The sequence below is a fragment of the Aspergillus pseudoviridinutans genome (genome assembly GCF_018340605.1).
Source record: "Aspergillus pseudoviridinutans IFM 55266 DNA, scaffold_5, whole genome shotgun sequence".
Lineage (NCBI taxonomy): Eukaryota > Fungi > Ascomycota > Eurotiomycetes > Eurotiales > Aspergillaceae > Aspergillus > Aspergillus pseudoviridinutans.
This window is the reverse complement of record NW_025091285.1, coordinates 3,005,929-3,030,657: the sequence shown is the minus strand read 5'-3', so window position 1 is coordinate 3,030,657 and position 24,729 is coordinate 3,005,929. Positions and strand designations below refer to the sequence as shown.

Sequence of the window (24,729 nt, the reverse complement as noted above, 5' to 3'; positions counted from 1 at the left end):
ACTTCGACGTCAATCCCCATCGACGATTGCTGCTGATCCACCAACCCATGATCCATATGATCTATCGCCCAAGAAGGTATCGTAGCTTGCTCCTTAGTAGTACTCCATAATACCGACCAAATAACTAGCTATCTATTATTGTTCTAGTAGGCTCTTTAGTTATCTCTAAAATAATCTAGATAAACCATCTGTCTAATTACTCCATCCATAATCCATCCTATAACGCCCAGTTGAGCTAGCATCCCCACCCTGGTCGCTCCCCAAGTTTCAACGTCCAGATTCAGACCTTCTCTTCTGGCAGATCTTCCGTCCCTTTTGACTTTCAGAAGATTTCTTTTACTGCACCTCCGAGCCGTGGGGATAGCTCACCATCGAATCAATCTTACCCTCCTATTTCTGCTTCTCATTTAAATCCCATCCGTCCCCTTCGCGATATTCTCTCAGTCAATACCCTTTCTTTCATCTTGGCCATATCCCTCCCCGACTCAGTCCTTGTATACATCTTGAGCACTCTCGCGTCTTTGCCAACCTATTATTGTCCACTCTTCCTCATAGTCACTGATCCCTCAGCGTCGCGCCTGGATACCATATTGCCTGTTCGTAGCTTCCTTCTATCTATCGGTACAGTCAGCCTTCCCTCCTTCCCCGAGCCCCGCCAACCGTCTGCTCTATTTCATTCACATTTCACATTGCTCTTTTTGTTTTTATTCGTGGTGCTAATTGCTTGTCATATAGAATAATTCCTTCTTCCTCAATCTTGTGTGATACTGATAGCAGCTATCCCCCCATGAGCTCTGTTGGAGAGGCGCTTGCAAAGGATCATCCCCCTGCGATGGCAGTCACCATGGCCGACGACGAACTCTTCACAAGGGCCATCTCTGGGTATCGGGACGCTTTTTTGGATCGACACTCTCACCTTCCGGAATCAGAGCGCAATCGTCTTTGGAGTCAGCGGCTGAGCCAGTTCTTACCAGCAACGGCGTCATCCAGTTACCGTCCAGTTCCCGGCTCTGGCATCCCTGACACTGGTTCATCTCTCGAGAAATGTGGGAAACGGACTCGACAGGATACTCCTCGGACTCTCCCTGGTTCTGGTCTTCCTCCGACAAAACGACGAGTCACCGTATGTGATCTATCTTGGTCTCCTGCTCCCGCCTCTTCTCCACCTTCCGTTCATAACCCACCATGTTTCTCTTGCGCTACTCCATCCTCTTTCTCTTGACTCTCCCGCCGGCAGTCCATGGATTGACACTTGGCAGACACCGGAGCCACCAGTGACCGTTGACTTGACTCGTGGGCTCTCTCACGCGTCTTCGCCAGCGGCCCCCCAAACCGATTTGAAATCTACTGGAATGGCTTCTCGGACGGACGACTTTTCCCTCCCGTCGGTTACTAGGTCCTCTGTCCGACACACAGCCATGGTTAGATCGCAGAGTCAGCAGACTCCGGTCTCTCATCGAAAACCACTGGCCCCAGGTGTTTTGGGACATCGGCAATCCTACGGACCTCAGATTTCGCAGCTTCGACTTGACCATGTCAACGAATACTCGCCGTCCGAATATGCTAGGCAGTGCTTGGACGACTTTCAGGACCGGTCGAACGTATCTACGCTGTCGCTGGCCCTCTCTGCGGATCCTGCTTCGAATGGACTCCAGCATCAACTGCAAGCATCAATACCGGAGTTTTCGACAGACCCTACCAATTTGTCGAATCCATCTCTGGCTAACCAACAGGCGCCGCTGGCTTCAGCAGCCGTTGAGATGACCAGGAGTACTACTACCGACTCCATATGCGGTGGATTGGGCATGATCAGATTTGACTCCACCGGACCAAATCTAAACCCCAGCTACACCTTCTCTATGCCTTCTACTGAATTCGTGCCCTCTGTTTCCCCTGTCAATGTTCCAATCCATGACTACTCAAGTCAGCAAGCCTTGCAACCCGTCACCTTTCCCATCTCTGACTCTGCTCCTCTTCCATTTTCCTGCTCAGCACCCTCCTCAACTTCATTCTACCCCCCTCCCTCTTCAAATGCCCCCGAAACCCCTGCTACGGAGATGAAGCCTTCCATGTCTGCTGAAAGCAATAGTTCGGCTGCCTCTCAGCAGTCAAGAGCGGCGCGGAGAACTCAAGAACAGATTGCGCAGGGTTCTCGACCTATCGCACCGAAACTTGAGTCGCGCAATACCTCTCCAGCGAAGCTGGTGGAGCAACACAAGATGATTCGTATCTCATCGTCCGACGGCACTTCGAAAGAAGTTGCGGCMATCCCTAAGGCCTCGATACAACGGCCTCCGCGCCCGAAAACGTACTGCCACATGTGCAATGACCAGCCAGATGGCTTCCACGGGGAGCACGAGCTGCGAAGACACATCGAACGGGTGCACTCAGTGGTCCGTAAAGTTTGGGTCTGTGTGGATATATCTCCAGGCAAGACCTTCCTGGCCAACTGCAAGGCTTGTCGGAATGGGAAACGGTATGGTGCTAATTACAACGCCGCTGCCCATCTCCGTCGTACTCACTTCAACCCGTGCCAACGCGGACGGGGAGGACGTGGAAAAGACAGTGAGAAGCGAGGTGGTAAGGGTGGCGGGAATCACCCGCCCATGGAAGTACTGAAGCACTGGATGGTGCAACAAGAGGAATTTGTTCTTGAGAATGCCCAGAATGCTGTTGACCAGGACACAATAGGGGAAGATCTGGCTACTGTGCCACTGTCAGTATCTGCGGATGAGGCGGGTTTCAACGGGTTGCCTTCGGCACCAGCTGACAGCCACCCTCAAGTAGGTATGGAGGCCACCATGGCCCACGGGTACGACGGCTATTCTGACCTCCACACGATGACTGTGGGCCCGTCTCTTGAGACGGCATGTTATTTTGATTCTCAGACTCTACCGCCTGAGATCGACTCGTATGTATGATGATGATGATGACCTGTAATGACTTTACTCTTTCCTTCACTTCTTCATTCATCCTTTCGATTTTGGTAACCATCATGATGACATTTCTATTTTCATGTGATTTTACACATTGATTGGATCTCAATTTCTCTTCACAGCTGTATATCTCCTGCTCTTCAGCTCTATTTCACTCTACGCAGGTCTCCCAGTCCGGAGTGATGAGCTCGAGCCATCTTGCTCCACCATATACTAATGTACAAATTCTTCTCATGGTCTGTGTAACAAGTAAGCGCGCAGTCTAATACAAATCATGGTCCTTATTGGGAATTATTACCAAGCCGATACCCTACAGTTGAAAGTTGTTAGTCTGGCAATGGCTTAGACAGACCGTCAGTGATTATCTGGAATATCGTACCAGGACGGCTTGGTGGATAGCATCACACTTCCCCTGCTAGCAATTCCTCGTGTACTTTTATCCACTTATGAGAGATTCTATGGACAGTTTTGTTTAAATGGATCATTCTACAAATATACTTCTGTCCTTCATATTTCTCAGAATCGATTATATCCAGTCCATGCAAATGAAATCCATACCCCATATCAATAATACTTCACATGGCATTCAGGCCCTCATTTGAGCCAAAACTAATCCCGGTGATGGAACCGTTGCTGACACCGATCTGGAGGCCAGAGTTCTGATTCCCAAAGGTCACATGCGTTGAATTATTCTCGTTCCTCGCCATAACATTCCCAATAGTACCCTCCTGCACTTTCATCAGGAGCTCATTGAGCAGTCTTCTCGATATATATAATGCTTTGTGTTCTTCGTCGATCTGTCTTAGCCTGTCTGCAGTCTCCGGGTCTGCGGGTGCCTGGGCCCTGTCCACGGCGCCGAAATCATCTCGTCTTGTTCGGTTATCAGTGATCTGATTATCCGTTGTCCTGATGGCGCTTTCGATGTCTCCCTGCCGCATTGAGATCGTCTTCTTCATTTCCTCGGTGAGGCGTGTATGTCGAAGGGAGCTGTATCTATGCACCATAATCGCTCACCAGTTAGTCTCAACTTTTTGCAATATCCAAAGGACAGAGGATTCAGTTTACAGCGTCGCTATGCTAACGACAGAGTTGATCGTGATCTTGCAGCTTTGCAGCTGCTCACACATAGACTTGATCGGCCCCTGCTTGAAGATCCCCACCTTTGCTCGATCAAGCCGGGATACTCTCCCATCTTGAGAGTGACTTGTCCAGCGCTGGAGGTTGGAGCGGAAAAGTTCGCAGGCTTTAGTGCAGGTTGCGATAGTGGCTTTCGCTTCGTCTGCCACGGTTGTGCCGAGTGACTTCCATTCTGGTTCAGAAATGGCTTGGAGGGAGGTCAGGGCCAGTTCAACGACCCTGATGTTGTCTTTTAAATTGCTGATGGTCTCAGGTGCGTCTTTGATGCTTTGTAAGTCCTGCAGGAGAAGTTTGACACCCTGGAGAGCGGGAACGGCGATGCCGACAATGCCTGCGGTAATACTGAAAGGATCCGCCATTATAGGTGAAAATGAGCAGTGTTCGATGTCTGACGAGAACTATACCAACAGCCCGAGACAGTAAGGTGTTTATAGCAAACAGCACAAGTACCACATTAGTGCGGCGTCTAAAGGCCTACATAAGGCTGGCGCTTACAGGATCGGTTCTATCCAACCGTGACTATATCCATGTCCTCGTTGTTCTGCGGCAATCATATGGAGCGGACAATATCCTTGGCGATCTAAACTCTGGACTTCAGGTGGGAACGAATCATGGTCCTATCACTGACTATTCGCAACATGATAAGTTGTGCATCGATCATGACTAGGCTTCGCTAATGAAGTCCGCCTCAGAAAGACCGGAGCCACCGCCGAGCTCGTTATCTACTGTTCCCTTTCGTCTCGACCCGGATTTTGTTGGATGCGGAGCACTACTTGACCAGATTCACGGAAAATGTTTGGCACCAGCATCTAGAATCGCACTGGTGGGCCTCGGCGGCGTGGGGTGAGAATAAGTATACCAAAAAGAAGTATACGATTGCTGACACTGGGAAGGAAATCGCAGCTTGCTATCAAATACTCTCAGAGAGCCCAGGAGCACTCCCCAGAAACGTGGGTTTTCTGGATCCATGTCGGCAATGCAGCTCGTTTCGAGCAGGGCTTTCGGGAGATTGCAGATAGAGGAAAGATCGCTCGCCGGAAGGACCCCAGGCCAACATATATCAACTTGTTCGTGACTGGCTCCAGGATGGCCGGAATGGAAGATGGATCCTAATTCTTGATAATGTTGGTGACGATCATTTCCTTCGTCGTGGGCCGTTTAACAGCCAGGATCTAGCCGAGCGAGACAAAGATCGCTCACTAGACCGGCGACTATGGGCATATCTGCCCCAGGGTACGCGCGGACCTCTGATAGTAACTACAAGGCATAGAGCCGTGGCGCTCAGAATGGTTGAAGATGGCGACATCATCACCGTGGACCCAATGGATAAAGAATCACGCGCAAGCACTTTTCCAGGCGAAGCTCGGGATACCGGAAAACCCAAAGGACATTATGGAGCTGGTAGCGGCTCTTGAGTACATGCCACTCGCCATCGTCCACGCGGCATCCTACATCAGGCAAAGAACTCCCCGTTGCTCGGTGAAGCAGTATCTTCAGAAAGCAGCGACTATAGAAAGCTAAGTCTCCTTGAGCATGAGGAGGGGCAACATCGGCGAGGCTGCAAATATCGTTCGATCACATCCTTCAGGAACGGCCATCAGCCGCACATCTCCTGGCATTGATGAGCTTCTTTGATTGGCAAGGAATACATCAGTGTCTGCCCCAAGATTTCAGTCATGTAAAAAGAAGTAATACCGACCCAAGAAAAACACTCAGACGCAGTTGACAGCTACACGACGGACAATACAGACAGTCTGGTCCAATGTAATGTGGACGACAGCTTCGAGGATGATATCCAAATGCTAAGGAACTCCTCATTCGTCACTGTGAACGCCGATGCTGCAAGCTTTCAGATGCATCGGTTAGTGCAGCTCGCCATGCAAAAATGGCTTGAGGTGCATGGACAGCTCGAAATGTGGAGGCTAAGTTTCATCAGAAGACTTGCCAGTGAGTTCCCATCGTCGGATAGTGGGAACTGGGAAAAGTGTCAAATGCTCTTCCCGCACACCAAGTGAGCAATGTCTCAGCATCTAGACACAAAAAGCTCACTTGCTATGTTGCTCCACAATGCAGCATCATATGCCTCATAGCAAGGAACATGAACGAGGCGGAAAAAAAGTTCCATTATTGGTGTTTGATCTGGCAGTACTCCCAAGCCAGCAGTTATTTTGAATAGCTTCAGGTCTTCCCAGTTAGGTAATAGGGAGCCTGTCTATAATTGCATCAATCTATCGTCCATATATGTGGCTGTATGGTGACCGAAGAGAACATGACAAGAGCCGACATATTGCCTTGTGACTTGTGTGTGGGGGGGACAATTCATCGTGATGGTATCTAGGTATTTAGGCAGCAACAAGACATGTTCCGCTTCAATCGGCGAATGGGAGCGGTGACAGTGGCTCAGTTGGACACCAGCCACGAGCGCCACCTCAGTCTCAAAAAAAAAGCCAGCGACGATTGGCTGATATGCTGATAGCTCAAACTTGGGAACCAGAGCATATACTCTATTGGTATTATTTCATGATCATGTTCAGCTGAACCCACTAAGAGCTGTTCTAGTGGCACACCAGCTCAATCAAGTAGCGCTGGCGGCCGATTGTGGGCCACGGACAGCCAATGAGTCTGGCAGGTGAGAGATTTTTGGCCAACCATGACCTCATTACCGACCCGCCAGCCGCGGCTTGGTTTTCGTTGTAGACAGTAGGGCTGTAACCAGGCTCGTATTATTAGAGGTATTGCTGTGGCTCAGCTCACGAAAGGCGGGCGGCCGTTGTTTCGAATTCATTGGTAAAAACCCCAAGAATTTGATAGCAACAAACTGCTATGTTTAAGCATGAAAAAGCGGATTCTCTGAGGCGGTTCTAGGCATCCTTGTTACCAGAACCACGATTGAAGGGGTACCAGTAGATGGCTCGTGGGAAGCGACCCAGTTCCGCGGTCCAAACGCCAAAAAGGATCGGGCGAACCCGATAAAGAGTTCAGTGTCGCTGATGGGGATGGACAATTTTAAAAAGACTGATCCCTGGATGAGTTGTTTGAGAAATTAGTTGAATTCGTGGAAAGGATTCAGATAGAGAGCTAATAATAAAAACCCCATTGAGTTGTCAAACTTGTCATCTGGAAAGAACTTAGTCCGAATCTTAGCTTGCCTAGCTCCCTCTGATCCCTTCTCCTCCTTTCTCCGCTTCTTCGTCCCTTTTCAGTTTTCAAACACCGCAGCCACTGTTGGAGCCCTCATCTTCTCTTATTTGGTCCCTTTCCCAACTCCTTATTGCCTATCTCAAACCGCTGGCACTTGGCATTTGCTTAGGTACGCTTTCTCCCTTGTTATTGGCTCTCCGTTGCGTGGATTCTCTTCTCGCAACCGATCGCATCATTCACCTTCTCTCTGTCCGCCATTCTCATTTTTGTTACCCATACTGACAGTTCTACTCTCTCAACGTTGCAGCACATTCTTCCTCGCCATCATGAGTTCCTCGGACTACTACAATCAAGGCCATCAGCCCCAGTAAGTGATCTTGGACTCGTTTGCGTCTAGCCTTCTCACCTCCCATTGTCCTTTTCGTTCATTTCCTTCCGGCTTGGTGTTTCAAACTTCGCTGTGCCCTTCCTTCTTGGACTCTGTTGGAGGCAGTCTTGATGCGCTTCGCATGGAACCATGCGCTGTCATCATGCCTTTTGATCTTCGAAGGAAATGCTGCGCAAGGGGCCACTTGAGCACTTAGAGCGGCAGGAAAGAACGAAGATAAAGCGATTTCTTCTTATGCTGTGCTTGAGATTTGCGCTTGAAGGCAGTTTCTAATCTGTTTTGTGGATATAGTTACCCCCAACAGCCCCAAGGTTATTACCCTCCTCAACAGGGACAATACCCGCCAGGCTATCCTCCCCAACAGCCGCAAGGCTATGCTCCGCCGCAGCAGCCGTATCAACCTCCTGTACGTTACAACAAAATCGCATTGACTACGAAGAATGGAGAGCTAATAAACTCGGCAGCAGCAAATGCCGTACCAGGAACAGCCTCGTCAGAAGAAGGACCGTGGATGTCTAGGTGCTTGGTAAGCTCTACTCGTTTTCCTCCCTTGACCTGTGTCGCGTGGATGTGATTGCGTATCAATTGCTAACCGCTGCTCTTTTCGCTGCTAGTCTTGCCACCCTCTGCTGCTGCTTCCTTTGCGAAGAGACCTGCGAGTGCTGCTTTGATTGTATCGAGTGCTGCGAAATGTGCTAAGCCTCACGATCGATGATGTCGATAATATTCCCACATCGCGTGCCGCTGGACCTGTAGACACGCCGGGAGTGATATCCTTCCTGTTTAGACACTCATCCAGTCCTTCATATCTATTACGATCAATACCTCGGATGTTCTGCTCGGTGGTTTTTGTTTCTATACATTTTTGTGTATGCCGCTTGTTTTTGTTTATGAAATACGACTTTCGAGGAATAGGTGCTCGCAAATGAGGATACCATTCCTTTAGTACCACGCAATTTATAATTCTGACTTCGATTTTGGAGTTATTTTCTCGGACCACCACCTGTAACGATCAAATGTGACATGAGGACGATGTTTCATCGCGCGTGAACAGGACACCTTGCAAGGAGATATGACTCTTGTGGCGTTGCCGTATGGTTCCTAAAGCCTCATCATACCATAGGTACTGAGTCAATGGTCTCCAGAGGTCGACTCCAAGTGAAGATGTCAAAGAGCCATCTGTGATGGTTTGTATTGAGCGATCAGCTGTTCAAATCACGCTAGGCGAATCCGTTGTCCAAACTTATGGTGAAGTGAGCTTGATATTGTAGGTATGAGCGTCCCGATAGTCTGTCAAGACAGCGTCAAGATTGGAAAAGAAGGGAAAGAGGCCAAGCGGCGGGGACCATTAGTTGTGCTTTGGTCTCTTTTTGCTTTCCTTGGAACATGTGTACTTTGTACACAGTGATCATCCACAAGGTCACGCTCGGACTGATCAGAGCATGAAGATCTGGCTCTCCGAAAACGAACCAGTGAAGTTGATGAATGGAGAAGAACCTGGCACGACACAAAGCTAAAGTTTTGACAATGGCTCAGAGGCCTCTTAAGACTTTAACCACGACCATTGAGGGAAATGCGAGATACGAAGGGCAATCGGGGGCGTCGGCCGGAGAAATGGAGTCCGTCAATCCCCACATGGAGAATCCCCGAATCTCCTTGTTTCTTCATGCATTGCGCATATCCAGACTAGCCATCTTCTAAACGCACAGTCTCCGGTATTTCTCCAGGCTCCAGCCGCACCTATTTAGCTTTCGATTCTTGTCTCGCACGTTCCATGGCAGGCAAATTGGGCCGTCGATGCGGGGAACTTCCGTCTGCGACTTTGCCTAAATTCCTCCCTTAGTCGACGACAATTTAGACTACTGGGGATGACGAGAGTTTATTTTCTTGCCAATATTCAGCCACTGCTCTTGATTACAGGAAGTATTGGGCATAAGTCCCAGTGGGATTCTCCTCAGTGTTCGAGCAATTCACGTATTTGCTGAAACCTCTCAGAGATACTGACGGCCCCTTGTCGGCAGTCTGCGATGTATCTACCTGCTCGAGATGATCTGGCATCTAATCATGCAACCCGGCTAATTGCCGCTACGGACTTGGAAATGCCCTGACGATCACCCTTGTCTCCCCCTCATGGGATTTTGCCAGAACGGGAAGCTTGAAAACAGTCGCTTGCGTTCCTCTCGCTCTCGTTCCTAGCAATTCATGCAAGATTTAATTAGACAGACCCCTTTATTCAGGTTGACCCCGCAGATATAGCTGCAATTGAGGGGTAGAATTATGCTCCAGCAAAGAGACATTCTTCCCTGGCCCGCCATGGACGCATATATAATGCCACTGCGATCTGCAGGATCTGCCTCGTAACCCTGCCAATTGACCAGGTATAGGACCTGCAGATAACAATCACAGCGTGTCTTCCTGTAGAGCGGAATACCATGCTGTTGTCCAAGTCTCTTCTCCTGCCGCTTCTGGCAGCGTGCACTGCCGCCGTTGAGATCTCCGTTGCGTCATCCGGGGGCAATGTCACGACTAACTTGCAGTACGGTCTCATGGAAGAGGTGAGTCCTCAACGAGCATCAGCGAACTTTGACACGGATGCTAATGATTAATGCAGGAAATCAACCACTGCGGTGAAGGCGGTCTCTATGCGGAGTTGATTCGCAATCGTGCGTTCCAGGGAGGTTCCAAGTACCCGTCCAACTTGGACGCTTGGACCTCTGTCAACGGAGCTACGTTGTCTCTGAAGAACCTCAGTGATCCCCTGTCATCTGCTTTGCCTACATCGGTCAACGTCAAGGGCAGCAAGGGTCAAGCTGGTCTCACTAACCTGGGCTGGTGGGGCATTGATGTCAAGCCGCAGCAATATACCGGGTCTTTTTATGTGAAGGGTGCCTACAATGGCAGCTTCACGGCTTCACTTCAGTCTGCTCGTACGGGCAAAGTCTTTGCCAGTGCTAAGATTGCGTCGCATAGCGTTGAGGACAAATGGGTGCAGCACAGCTTTACCCTTGTTCCTCATAGCGCTGCCCCGGATACCAACAACACATTCTCGATCACTTTTGATACATCGGTTAGTAGGTCAAAGGAATAAGACCACTGGGACTTACTAACCCGGTTTATATACAGAAAGCTGAAGACGGTGCATTGGACTTCAACCTCATTAGCCTGTTCCCGCCTACCTGGAACAACCGCCCGAATGGACTTCGGAGAGATCTAATGCAAGCCATGAAAGACTTTGGCCCGGTAAGACTTGGGATTATTGTGCATCTTATGACGCTAGTTGCTAATGACGCAGAAATTCCTACGCTTCCCTGGTGGTAACAATCTTGAAGGTGACACCATCGACGGCCGCTGGAAGTGGAACGAGACCATTGGTCCCCTCAAGGACCGTCCTGGTCGTGCCACTACTTGGGGATACCAGGAAACCGGTGGAATGGGTCTGGTTGAGTACATGGAGTGGTGCGATGATCTTGGGCTCGAGCCTAGTGAGTAATTTACAGTCAGTGACGTGACGACGCCGCTAACCAAGTACAAGTCCTTGCGGTCTGGAGCGGTCTCGCGCTTAACGGCGACGCCGTCCCCGAAGACGAACTCCATGTGTACGTGGAGGACGCCCTCAACGAGCTTGAGTTCCTCACCGGCTCCGTGGAGACCAAGTATGGAGCATTGCGCGCTTCCGTTGGCCACCCCAAACCCTGGGTCATCAAATATGTCGAAGTTGGCAACGAGGATAACCTGAACAACGGAATGACCTCCTACACATCCTACCGGTTCAAGGCTTTCTATGATGCAATCAAGGCCAAGTACCCCGACATTACTGTCCTGGCATCGACCATTGACATGACCCTCCCTGCTGGCGCTGGTGGCGACTATCATTTGTACGATATTCCCGACAACTTTGTCACTCGCTTCGGCTTCTTCGACAACATGTCCGAGGATCACCCACTTCTGCTTGGTAAGTATGACAGAACCCAACCGGTAGCTCTGACTAATACTTGATAGGTGAAATTGCCGCGGTGCAGTATAACGGAGCCGCAATTGACTGGGGCAACAGACACTTCTCCCTCTACCCATGGTGGATTGGAAGCGTCTCGGAAGCCGTGTTCCTTCTGGGTGCTGAAAGAAACGCCAACAAGATTATCGGAACGACCTACGTAGGTTGCCATATTTCGTTGGAATGATCGAAACTAACGAAATAGGCACCGATGCTCTTGAACCTGGACAACTACGAGTGGTCCCCCACTTTCCTGGCCTTTAATTCCGACCCTGATCAGACAGCCCGCTCCACCAGCTGGCACGTTTATGATGTATGCTGCTCTCATTCGCACCTCATTCCATACTATCCATGCTAATCAGCATAGCTCTTCTCTCACACCCACATGACGAACACGCTCCCCACCAACTCCTCCGACAAGTACGGCCCCCTCTACTACGTCGCCGGTGTCGACAACAGCACCAACAGCCACATCTTCAAGGCGGCCGTGTACAACAGCACCGCCGCCGTACCGGTCTCGCTAACCTTTGACGGCGTCAAGGAAGGCACCGCCGCTGAACTGACTGTACTGACTGCGGCTGACGCCTACTCCATGAACGCAGTGGGCGGTGCCAACCTCGTCAACAGCAAGGTGTCGACCCTGCAGGCTGGCAAACAGGGCGTTTTCAACTTCAGCTTGCCGAATCTGAGCGTGGCTGTCCTGAAGACCAAGGGTAGTAAGTGATCGCTATGTGACTAGTATACTGAAAGGGGAATGTGTACAGGGTCCATTAAGTAGATAGTGGTACTAGAACAGATTCACTTAAGCAATTGTACATCTGCACCTGCAATTACATCTCCAACCTCGGCCCATGGTAATGCCTCTTCGCATACACGAACCAATTCACCACCCCCAGAAGCAACATTACAACCAACACAACAGACGCATAATCTACACCAGTTAGCCCAATCTTCGTCTACAGCAACAATAACAAACGACAAAGGAAAAGAAGAAAGGACGTACTCATATTCCCCCCGGTAACAGGGAACGTCGTCGGAAACGTAAAGAAAACCGTAATCACCACGGCCCACACAATCGTCATCACATTGCACACATACCCCACCACATGGGGGACCTTGAACGGCCTCGATGGCGGGAGATACTCCGCCGAGCGACGGCGGTAGATGAGCAATGCGGCGGGGACAGCGTAGGAGATCTGCGCGACGATGACGGTTGTGCCTATGAAGGCGTTGAAGGCTGCGCTCGTTAGCTCACTCTCCGGTGGAGTTGAAGTTGTAGGGGGTTACATACCTGTCGACGAGCAGACGTATACAATCCCGATAAGCAGGACGAGGAGACCGTTCAGGAGGAGGGAGTAGACGGGGACGTTGAGGGAAGAATGGACGGATGCGAGGCGGCGGGAGAAGAAGAGGGCGTCGTCGCGGGCGAAGGACCAGGTGAGTCTGGATGCGGTCTGGTGGACTGCGTTGAAGGCGACGGCGGAGATGACGACGAGGGCGGCCATGAAGATTGTAGCGGCTGCTGGGGAGCGGGTGGCTTTTTCCCAGATGAAGTAGATGGGGAATCTAGACGGGTTCGGTTTGTCAGTGGCTGTGGTTGTGGTTATGGAGGGAGATGGGCAAAGACGCAGGCAGACGTACCCTGTTGGCGAGGACAGGGATGACTCCACGTCGCGGTAGCTGTAGATGACGGCGATGGAAAAGGGGAACGCGGTGAGAAAGCCGACGACGACGGTTACCAGCACGGCCTTGGGGACGATACGCTCCGGCTCGAGACACTCTTCTGCTAGGTGCAGGGTGGCGTCGAGACCGGAGAGCATGAACTGCGGCGTGGAGAGGCCGGTTAGGAAGGAGATGCCGTCGGGCCAGCCGCCGGAGCCATTGGCGAACTGCGTCCAGATGGCCCAGGAGTCGACCTCGGTGTGGGAGCGGGCGGGACAGGTGATGGTGATGGCGAGGAAGGTTCCGAGGGAGAGGAGAACTGTTGGATGTAAATGTCAGCATGTAGAAGAATATTCCAGGAATGGCGAGGAGAGAAGGGAGGGTACGTACATCCCGCATTGTACACCCAGAGGGTTCTGTTGGTGAGAAAGATGTTGTAGACAACCATGACGGCGTTGAAGAGCTGATACACCAGAAAGTAATGCCACGCGTGAGGCACGTACTCAGGCTGCCAGCGGATAACCACCGCCATGAGCGCCTGCGTCGAAGCCACCGCAATCGACGCCGCGAGTGTGATCCACGAGAACACGGCCGCAAGACCACTAAAGTACGACAGCCTGCGGCTCCATCGCTCAGACGCCAGAATAGAGGTGAAATGGTACTGTCCGCCTGCGGTAGGATAGACGCTGGCCAGCTCCGCCAGGGTGACACCCGTGCACAGCATGGCAACAGTGACAGCGACGATACCGTAGAGCAACGACACAGCGCCACCAGACTGCACTGCAATAGCAAAGCTGGTGGCGATGGCGACCCAGCTGTTGGAGATATTGTAACCCACGGCGATGATGCTGAGGATGCTGAACTTGCGCTTCATGGGCATGTCCAGCAGGCCCATGACGACCTGGCCGGCAGCCAGTTCGATTTCCGGGGTGCCATTGTCTTGTGGTTTGGAATACGAGGCTGTTCTTTTGGTTTCTGTCTCCATAGTGGATTGGAAGATGTAAGATGCAGCGTGATGCGAGCCCCTTGGTGAGGAGGTCGGCGACTTCTATATGGACTACGAGTTATCCTTCCCCAGACTTCCCCTCAAACTTATGGCCGCCACATCCTTGGGATCCATAATCTGTCAGGGTAGTCGCATCCACTGGCGTGAGTTACAGTGATAAAGATGATCTTACCCTTACTGACATCCTTATGCAATGGCTGATACCGTTTGACCGAATCAGATAGGCAGTAGAGCAATGTCGGAACGCCCTATCGAATTCCGAGCCTGTTATCAACACTCTCTCCTACAAGCTTCGCTTATCAGGCAGAAACTCTAGTTCCCTTTTTGACAGACGAGAAAAGAGGGCGTCGAACGGAACAAAGCGGAATTCTTCCACTCGCCTGGAAAAGGATTGTCAACGATTTTGCGGGAGGGTAAGGATGGCGAATTCGGACGACAACTACTGACTCAACAACAGGTGAAGTCTGGACAAAAGCCAATTTCCCCGCAAATCAGGGCTGGTCCATGGCGTCGATATCGATGGTCAAGTCAGCCGTGGTTATGCTCGCCCGAATTTAGCTTCAGGGCTACGGTTTTGATTCCGAACTTCCGTCCCACGGGACCCGTAGGCTGGCTGTTCAAGAGAGCTTGCTAATGCGGAGGAATGAACGCTGTTTGATAAACTGTGGGGAGCTTGCATGGATCGATATGTCAGTGGCCCAGCTGTTTGTTGCTGTGATGTAGATACCAACATGATCGTTCTTTTCGCCCCAAGATCCATCCTTATCTCGGTAGGGCGATTATGCTGATAGCGGACAAATATCTATGCTTTACCTCTCGTTCTACAGAGTACAGACCTATGAAGACTCATCTTTCTTTCAGTGGAACGCATCAACGAGGTCTCATCTTGGAAGCAATGTGGACTGATAGCTAAGTTATGGTCCTTCAGGATATGCGGGGTTACCGCGCCTTCGGGATTGCTCCGCAGAGCGGAATCGAACCTTTTCGCCATGATATCACCTTTAGAACGCGTAGAACGTTTTTACTCGAGCCTGTGAACGATTGTATTCCATATTCGCGGCGACTAGCCTCATACATGGCTACAAACGTAGTGACCCTCTCTTCACATTTGAATGTGATTTAGAACTTCCATCCGCCAATCCAACAAAGCTTCAGCTAGTCAACGACGTACTGTAGAAGCCAAAACCTACCTTTCCCCTCCTTGCCACTGCAAGATACGATAGCCAGTGTAGAGCATTGTTGGTTTCTGTCCCGGAGGACGCTCCAAGGCTCATGCGGAGCTCCCCCGTTGTAACCCCTTACCCTTGGAAAACAACGCAGCAATGGTCGCAATAAATGCGAAGCTAGCAGATGCAGCAAAAGATAATTTGATACCTCTGTAGTAAACCAGTCGTGCGGCCATCTGAATGTCAGGGGGCAAGTCCTGTATGGCGGAAACGGAGTGTCGAACTTGCTCGATAATCTATCACAACATCAATTGCGAGGGTCAGCCAATGTTTCATGTCACACTGATGCTCCATTTGAGAGATGTTACTTTCCATTTGTCTGGTATTCCACTCAAGGCCTCCGAAAGGCCTGAGCGTAATGTATTTTGAATAATGGTTGAAGTAATGGCAACGCCCCAGACAGTCCCTAGAGACCGTATCAAGTAGACAGTAGATGCAGACACCGCGTGATCTAATCGAAGTTATGAGCCCGGAACTTCCGATGGGATAGAGCCCCCAACTTACCGGCGTGGTCAAATGCAGCGAGAAACGTGAACAAGATTCCGGGGTAGACGATCCCCTGGCCAAGACTGGCTGGAATCACGTAGGTGAAGTATTTCCACCCAGCATCGTGGAATTGGATAGACATCACGAGCAGATTTCCAATGCACATCAGTAGGCACCCTGCACGCACAAGGAATGCCAATTTGCCCCAGCGCGACATGACGATACCAGAGATCAACCCGCCGATGGGAGTAGCTAAGGAGGGAATAGCCAATCTTGCCCCGGCTTTGGTAGGCGTGTCCAGCAGTATTACCTGGAATAAGAGCGGGAGAGTGAAGAGGAACTGCCTCTGGTTAGCTATAGCCTAGACACGCCAATAGTAGGGGCTCACTTACTGCATACGCAGCCATTCCAACGCAGACGTTCGCAATTTGAGTGGATACGGGCATGAGCCCGCGGAGCATTCTCGACGGGATCAGAGGAATTGCCGGCGTCTTCGCTTCGACGACCATGAACAAGCCCAATAGGAGCAGGCTGGCCAAGATTGAGAGGATGACCCAAATGCTCGACCATGGAAGCTGATTTCCACCCAGGCTCAAGCCAACAAGTTGGCTTGAAAGGCCAAGAATGAGCAGCAGAGCTCCTAATATATCGACATGTCGCAGGATCGCCCGAAAACTCTGCCCTTGTCCAAAAGTTTGGCTAGGCCGCGGAAGATGCAGAACAAGATGGCCTGTGATCAATGCGAACAGTCCTACAGGGACCTGCACCAGAAAGCACCATCTCCATCCAATCGTATCAACAATCGAGCCACCAAAAGACGCACCACAGATGGAGCCAAAGCCATGCATGCCGTTTTGCAGAGCTTGATACATGCCCCGACGTCTGAACGGGATGAGGTCGGAGTTGACAATTGTAGCTGGATCGTGTGAGAGCTGTCCTCCAGCTTGGGATGATGCGACTTACCCATAGTCATTAGACCTCCTCCGCCAATTCCCGTCAACGCCCGCATCGTATTCAGCAAGACAATATCCCTCGCAACACCACAACCCAGACAGCCAATGACGAATGTAATGGTGGCGGTGAAAAAGGACACTCTCCTGCCAAATATATCTGAAAAGCGACCGTATAGAGGCTGAAAGGCGGTGCTAGTGATGAGATAAGAGGTCGTGAGCCACGACGCAGTGTTGGCGGCGTTGAATTCCGAGCTAATCACAGCGTACGTTGAGGCCGTGATGGTGCCATCGAATCCGGAAAGAAATACATTCGACATGATAGCTGACAATGACAGTGAGTTTCCACTTCAGTGGTGTCTCGCGATATACTTACCGATCTGGACCCAAAGAAATCCTTTGGGTGGTGCCCAAATTTCGTCCGTCGAGTCCAGCAATGGTCGCTCCTCGTACAGGACAGACAGGTTTGATTCAACATCATCTGGTTGGTCTGATATCGTTGGGCTGCTTACGGCTGAACATGCAGGAGATGACATGATGAGAATGAGTAGGTGCTGTGGCCCAGGAAACAGGTGCAGCGTGTGGGCGGGAGGCCGACTGGGATTTCTTCTCAGAGCACTGGTGTCCAATTGAAACGATAAAGAGTCTCGATGTCGTCAAGCTCGAGGAAAAATACCATGCCTTTGAAGACAAAGGACCATTTGAATAGTTTTGAGTCCATGGATATCGATAAGCACGAAATCGTGCTCCACTATTGAGCCATGTTGCCAAGCTCGCTTAACATTGATCCTCATCGGACTCTCGAAACGGAAAACAGCTGCACTTCCCAGGAGAGGCATGAAAGATGCGCAAAATTCAGGCCTTACTCGCCCGTGCTTTGTTATCAAAAGTGTGTAATATCGCTACAATGCATAATTACTCGATTTGACTGTACGCAAAAAGCTGAACATAAATGGGCACAGCTGAAATAAGAAGTCATTCCAGATCCCGCGCTCGATATCAGCAAGGACCCACGACCGATTGGAAATGGGGGTACATTGCTGAATAAAGGAGCTGAGATCGACTCCTGCTGGTCCAAGATACTGGCAACGCTTCACGACTCTATGTTGTTCTCCTCAACATCAGACCAACTGCCCTTAAGGTTCAAGCAGCAGCTATATCTGTATTGCTCTAAGAGATCATGGTTCATTCATTTGAATAACCGCGATCCATTTTTCTTAATACCGTCGCTGATATTCCCTGTAGTATCAGCATCTCCGTCATCCAGACAAGCCTATCGCCTAAAGAGGTTAGTGCGTAGTATGACAAGTGCTCGGGAGAATTTGCGAATACGCAGGCAATACGAAGCCAATCAGCACCTCAAGTCATGGAGAGTTCAGCCACCGACTGCAGCCCGGAGCAACAGTTGCCGTTTTAGTGGCTAGCCCGGCCCCTAGTCCAGGATCATGATCGTGTAATATGATTAAATATCCGATCTCCATCTCTGCGTGAGGCCATTGCTCGGAGAGAAAGGGATTTAGATGTGCTTCAGCATGTGCATCGATAAGTATCTATAGTTTTCCGTACTGCCGAGCAGTTATTATGCTTCAGCATTGCCTGTTTGTGCACCACCCCAGGTTCTAAGGTTCAATTCCCAAGTCCCCGATAACCAGCTACCCCGGAAATCGTTGACGGGACCCCACTACTTTAGATCCTGTCATGGCGTTGTAATGGAGAAACCGGGGTGACCGAACCCACATGATCCATGTTCAGTTTGCTGACTTGCCAAGATGATTCGATGTCCCTGTGTCAACCACTGAATGGCAGCGCCTGGTGGCCTGACGGTCATGGAGTCATCGCTTATGATGCCGATGCTACCTTGGCTGGCGGCTTAACCATACGGAGTAGAGCCAGAGTAGCGTATTCGGGTTCGCTTACATCCTATTCCTGAATGTTCTTTCCCATCGGATTCCCTTTTTGTTTATGCTACCCGGGCTCGGATATCTTTCTATCCGCTCTCCGTGCGGGATGTGGTTACCTTATGTTTCCTAGATAGTGACATGTATAGCACCTGTTTATTTGGTTGTCCCCTGAGGATGAGTTGTTTAACATTCGCTCCTTCCTTTCACTCCCCCGCCCAACCATCGTTCTTTATTGTTGCCAGATTTGTCACGAAGGACGGACGACTCGCAGAATATTTTAATCCCTCACTGTCTTCTTTCCTTCTTTCTGTCATGACCAGGTAGTCATTTGGGAGGTTTGTGTGGATCTTACGGCGATGGCGATGCAACCGGCCTCTCCAGCTCCTTTCGGGGCAGCGGCTGTCTCGTCAAGTGCGGGCCAGGAGGTCGCAAGTACACTCCGGCGGCAATCAACTCATGCTGAAGAGGATCGTATCGTGGAGACGCCACTAGGAGAGAAGGCAGACAGTTCGGACACGGCAGGGCCAGATTCCGAGGATGGCATTGATCAGGCAGGGCACGAAAAGATCACTGCTCTTGCGCGGAGCCTCTCGCATATATCCCAGAAGAGTGCAGACCCAACCAACACCTTTCTCAACCCCTCCAGCGACCCCGAGCTGGACCCCAACTCCGGGGAATTCAACGTGCGCAAATGGATGAAGAATTTGTTGCACATTACGACGCGCGATCCAGATCGATATCCCCGTCGTACGGCAGGCGTCTCATTTCGCAACCTGAATGCCTATGGTTACGGAACGGCAGCCGACTACCAGGCCGATGTAGCCAACATGTGGCTCAAAGGGTTCGGGTGGCTTCGAAATATTCTCGGATGTGGGAACAGGGTTCGCATTGACATCTTGCGCAATTTTGAGGGTTTTGTTCGCAGCGGCGAGATGCTTGTTGTACTTGGCCGGCCAGGCAGGTAGGTCCTGCAGGGCCCTTAACCTGAAAGGAGAAGCGTTGTCTCGATCGGCACTAACTGTTCGCGCACAATAGTGGATGCTCAACCTTCCTCAAGACGATTGCTGGAGAAACCCATGGTTTGTGGCTGGACGAAGGAACACATATTCAATACCAGGGTATCTCGTGGGATGAAATGCACAGTCGCTTCCGCGGCGAGGTCATCTATCAGGCAGAAACGGAGATTCATTTCCCACAGCTCACTGCGGGCGAAACTCTGCTTTTTGCCGCCCATGCTCGAACCCCAGCAAACCGTATCCCTGGTGTTTCCCGCGAACAACATGCAACTCATATGCGGGACGCAGTCATGGCCATGCTAGGCCTAAGCCACACGATGAATACACGGATAGGAAATGAGTATATTCGAGGCGTTTCTGGAGGCGAGCGAAAGCGGGTCAGTATTGCCGAGACTACCCTCTGTGGCTGCCCCCTGCAATGCTGGGATAACAGCACCCGAGGCCTGGATAGCTCTACGGCTCTGGAATTTGTCAAAAACCTTCGCTTGTCCACAGATTATACTGGGTCAACAGCTATAGTAGCCATCTACCAGGCTAGTCAGGCAATTTACGACATATTTGACAAGGTTATTGTGCTCTATGAAGGCCGCCAGATATACTTCGGCAAAGCTAGTGATGCGAAACGCTTCTTCATTGACATGGGGTTTGACTGCCCAGACAGGCAAACTACCGGTGACTTCTTGACATCTCTGACGAGTCCTTCTGAAAGATTGGTCCGGAAAGGGTACGAAGCCCTCGTCCCGCGCACACCGGACGAGTTTGCTGCTCGATGGAGGGAAAGCGCGGAGCGGCAACAGCTCCTGGCTGACATTGAAGCATTTGAAAATGAGTTTCCGTTGGGTGGCAGCAAATACAAGGAGTTCACTGTCTCTCGCGCAGCGGAAAAAGCCAAAGGTACCAGGGCGCCTTCGCCCTACACTCTTTCGTACCCGATGCAAATTCGTCTGTGTCTCCGCCGAGGCTTTCTTCGTCTCAAAGGTGACATGAGCATGACTCTGGCAACCGTCATTGGCAACAGTATCATGGCATTCATCGTCTCCAGCGTATTCTATAACTTGGACCAAACGACCAACAGTTTCTTCTCTCGTGGTGCACTCCTCTTCTTCGCAATCCTGCTGAATGCCTTCGCAAGCTCGCTTGAGATTTTGACGTTGTGGCAGCAACGGCCGATTGTAGAGAAGCATGACAAATACGCACTCTATCATCCTTCAGCAGAAGCCATCAGTTCTATGATTGTTGACTTGCCTTCCAAGTTTCTGGTTTCCGTCGTGTTCAACCTTATCCTTTACTTCATGACCAATCTGCGCCGTACCCCAGGACATTTCTTTGTCTTCTACTTGTTCTCCGTAACGATTACTCTAACCATGTCCAATATTTTCCGCTGGATTGGAGCAATCTCACGCTCGATGGCACAGGCCATGGTGCCCTCCTCTATTTTCATGATGATTCTTGTCATCTACACGGGCTTCACGATCCCAGTACGGGATATGCATCCATGGTTCAAGTGGCTGAACTATTTGAATCCGATCGGTGTAAGTTTCATCTCCTTATTCCAGTCTCTTAGACTCGGCTAAGCAGAAGATAGTATGCGTTCGAGTCTCTCATGATCAACGAGTTCAGTGACAGAAAATTCCCTTGCGCTCTATATGTGCCCTCTGGCCAGGGTTACGAGAATGTTCCTCTTAGCTCAAAAATTTGCGGTCAGAAGGGCGCCGTAGCTGGACAAGACTACGTTGACGGCGACGCATTTATCAATACTTCATATCGGTATTACAGCTCGCATCTCTGGCGGAATTATGGCATCATATTAGGTTTCTTTTTCTTCTTCCTGGCTGCCTACATCATCTGCAGCGAGTTAGTCCGTGCTAAACCCTCCAAAGGAGAGATCTTGGTTTTCCCTCGAGGGAAGATACCTGCATTTGTCAAGAAGGCCCGGCGCGATGCTGATCTGGAAGGAGCTCCGATCTCCGAGAAGCAGCAGCTTGATAATGCGGGTCATGACAGCACCGCTGCAATCGTCAAGCAAACCTCGATCTTCCACTGGCAAGATGTATGCTACGACATCAAAATCAAAGGCGAGACACGCCGAATCCTGGATCATGTCGATGGATGGGTCAAGCCAGGAACGTTGACAGCATTGATGGGTGTGACTGGGGCTGGTAAAACGTCGTTGTTGGACGTTCTGGCTAATCGTGTTACCATGGGTGTGATCACCGGCGAGATGCTAGTTGACGGACGCATGAGAGACGACTCCTTTCAGCGTAAGACTGGTTATGTTCAACAGCAGGACCTACACTTGGAAACAAGTACAGTCCGCGAGGCTCTTATCTTCAGTGCTACACTCCGGCAGCCAGCAAGCATACCGCACAAAGAGAAGCTAGCCTATGTCGAGGAGGTAATCAAGATGCTAAACATGGAAGAGTACGCGGAGGCTGTTGTTGGAGTTCTTGGTGAAGGTCTTAATGTTGAGCAGAGAAAGCGGTTGACGATTGGAGTTGAGATTGCGGCTAAACCCGACTTGCTGTGAGTAGTCAAAAGGCCAATTACTGTGGCCTCGGGCAAATTACTGACTAAGTGTCTGCCCATTATGGGCTAGGAGCGTTGCGTGCACAGCCTTTTCTTTGACGAGCCCACTTCTGGTCTTGACAGCCAAACAGCCTGGTCCATTTGCACTCTCATGCGGAAACTGGCGGATCATGGGCAGGCGATTCTCTGCACCATCCATCAGCCATCGGCCATTCTGATGCAACAGTTTGATCGCCTACTCTTCCTCGCCAAGGGCGGGAAAACGGTATACTTTGGCGAGTTGGGTCCCAACATGGAGACACTAATCACGTACTTTGAGAACAAGGGTTCTTCCAAGTGTCCTAAGAACGCCAACCCTGCCGAGTGGATGTTGGAAGTCATTGGTGCAGCTCCCGGTTCCCATGCGGACCGGGACTGGACGGAAGTCTGGAATAACAGCCCGGAACGAGCTCAAGTACGTGCAGAGCTAGCACAGATGAAAGAGGAATTATTACAGCGACCTCCGCCGGCTCGGACCAAGGAGTATGGTGAATTCGCCATGCCTCTCTGGGCGCAGTTCCTTGTTTGCCTCCAGCGCATGTTCCAGCAGTACTGGCGAAGTCCGTCGTACATATATTCAAAGGCTGCAACGTGTATCATTCCGGTGAGTGGCACTCCTCCCTGAGACATGATATAGCCGTCATGTCTGACTATCAGCGCCCCAGCCCCTGTTCATTGGCTTCACGTTTTGGCGGGAGCCGACCAGTTTGCAAGGCATGCAGAATCAAATGTTCGCCATCTTCATGCTACTGGTCATCTTCCCCAACCTGGTCCAACAGATGATGCCGTACTTTGTAACGCAGCGAGCCTTATATGAAGTGCGCGAACGACCCTCCAAGGCGTACTCATGGAAAGCGTTCATGCTCGCGAGCATCCTGGTCGAATTGCCCTGGAATATTTTAATGGCGGTGCCAGCATATTTCTGCTGGTATTACCCTATCGGCCTCTATCGTAATGCGTATCCAACGGACAGCGTAACTGAGCGCGGTGGCACAATGTTCCTGTTGATTCTCATCTTCATGATGTTTACATCCACCTTCAGTTCGATGATCATTGCAGGCATTGAGCAGCCAGAGACGGGTGGCAATATCGCACAGCTGTTGTTCTCACTTTGTCTCATTTTCAATGGGTAAGAGAATCCCCTCGAGGCATGAACAAGACAGCTATGACTGGGCTTGCTAACGTTTGACTCAGTGTGCTAGCAAGTCCGTCGGCCCTTCCGGGCTTCTGGATTTTCATGTACCGGTTATCACCATTCACGTACCTTGTGTCGTCGGTGTTGTCGGTGGGTCTAGCTGGGACCACCGTCCAGTGCTCAGATATTGAGATCCTCCATGTCCCGCCCCCACAAGGCCAGAATTGCTCGAGCTTCCTGGACGCATATGTCAAGATGTCTCATGGAAGATTACTTAACCCGGAGGCAACCGCGAATTGCCAGGTCTGTCCAGTGGCAGATACGGATACTTTTCTGGCACAATTGAACATCAGCTACTCAGATCACTGGCGCAATGTGGGGCTGTTGTTCGTGTACATTGTGTTCAACATCTTCGCGGCTGTCTTTCTGTATTGGCTCGTTCGGGTGCCCAAGAAAAGGTCTCGCAAGATCAAGGAGGAATAGGGGAGGCGCCTGACTTATCGGTGTTCGTCAGCTGTGCTTCTGTGATGTATATGTACCTTGCATAACTTGCAGCACTGTTAGATTCTTTATCTTGCTGTATATATGCACGGCCGCTATGATAGACGACAAATTATATACGCAGCAAGGCAATGAACAGGTTATGTTTTCATCAGGTAGGGTCACGTCAATGACCTTGGGACAAAGTCTCAATCTGTCATAAATTCGGGAATTGTATTCTCCATGAAGACCCTGGCTTGTGATTCAGGCTACGTCCCTGCTCCTAGACGTACGAATATAAGAGGGACAGAGGAGGTACGCAATCAATGAGACAATATTCGCGTGAATAGACCTACCAGTTGGTATTGAGGGGAATCATCAGCCGAATATGCACCCATATGCTGTCAAAACCTCCTCCTGCATCTCTCCTATGAGATCTCATAATTCATTATGCCAACTGCAAGCAAGTCCGTCCAGTGCAGCTAGTCACATGACAAGAGGGCAAGTTGTGCCTCGTCAGGCTCAATCCAGCACCACCGCACTCACTAGAAATATTTGCTTTTCAACTTGAAATAAACACAGCCCCGAAGGTTCTGATGTCGTCATGCTGTGCCAGCGTATCAACCCTCTCCAAGATTATTCTGAAGAGTATACTAGACCGGTAATCTAGAACGACCTCGTCGAGGCTTGTTGAGGCTTGGAGCAGAAA

General features: G+C 50.6%; 6 protein-coding genes across 6 annotated transcripts; 3 read left to right on the top strand and 3 right to left on the bottom strand.

Moving 5' to 3' along the window:
- Positions 1-787: 787 nt before the first annotated feature.
- Positions 788-2,921, top strand: Asppvi_008111 (uncharacterized protein; the record flags this gene model as incomplete). The annotated part of the gene is made up of 2 exons (XM_043303992.1): positions 788-1,123; positions 1,260-2,921. 2 exons carry the CDS (start codon positions 788-790, stop codon positions 2,919-2,921), a joined length of 1,998 nt encoding a protein of 665 aa, XP_043159927.1.
- Positions 2,922-3,511: 590 nt separating this feature from the next.
- Positions 3,512-4,432, bottom strand: Asppvi_008110 (uncharacterized protein; the record flags this gene model as incomplete). Its single annotated transcript, XM_043303991.1, has 2 exons — positions 3,512-3,929; positions 4,002-4,432. 2 exons carry the CDS (start codon positions 4,430-4,432, stop codon positions 3,512-3,514), a joined length of 849 nt encoding a protein of 282 aa, XP_043159926.1.
- Positions 4,433-10,034: 5,602 nt separating this feature from the next.
- Positions 10,035-12,317, top strand: Asppvi_008109 (alpha-L-arabinofuranosidase A; the record flags this gene model as incomplete). The annotated part of the gene is made up of 8 exons (XM_043303990.1): positions 10,035-10,157; positions 10,214-10,669; positions 10,726-10,842; positions 10,895-11,084; positions 11,135-11,554; positions 11,602-11,753; positions 11,799-11,906; positions 11,961-12,317. The coding sequence occupies 8 exons, from the start codon at positions 10,035-10,037 to the stop codon at positions 12,315-12,317; spliced, it is 1,923 nt and encodes a 640-aa protein (XP_043159925.1).
- A 106-nt stretch (positions 12,318-12,423) lies between these two features.
- On the bottom strand, positions 12,424-14,240 carry Asppvi_008108 (putative choline transport protein; the record flags this gene model as incomplete). The annotated part of the gene is made up of 5 exons (XM_043303989.1): positions 12,424-12,524; positions 12,597-12,830; positions 12,885-13,159; positions 13,235-13,574; positions 13,646-14,240. The coding sequence occupies 5 exons, from the start codon at positions 14,238-14,240 to the stop codon at positions 12,424-12,426; spliced, it is 1,545 nt and encodes a 514-aa protein (XP_043159924.1).
- Positions 14,241-15,938: 1,698 nt separating this feature from the next.
- Positions 15,939-17,459, bottom strand: Asppvi_008107 (MDR family MFS transporter; the record flags this gene model as incomplete). Its single annotated transcript, XM_043303988.1, has 4 exons — positions 15,939-16,313; positions 16,366-16,889; positions 16,937-17,248; positions 17,300-17,459. 4 exons carry the CDS (start codon positions 17,457-17,459, stop codon positions 15,939-15,941), a joined length of 1,371 nt encoding a protein of 456 aa, XP_043159923.1.
- Positions 17,460-19,180: 1,721 nt separating this feature from the next.
- Asppvi_008106 (pleiotropic drug resistance family ABC transporter) lies at positions 19,181-24,023 on the top strand (the record flags this gene model as incomplete). Its single annotated transcript, XM_043303987.1, has 6 exons — positions 19,181-19,785; positions 19,860-21,372; positions 21,426-22,363; positions 22,454-23,009; positions 23,071-23,534; positions 23,600-24,023. 6 exons carry the CDS (start codon positions 19,181-19,183, stop codon positions 24,021-24,023), a joined length of 4,500 nt encoding a protein of 1,499 aa, XP_043159922.1.
- Between the last annotated feature and the right edge of the window lie 706 nt (positions 24,024-24,729).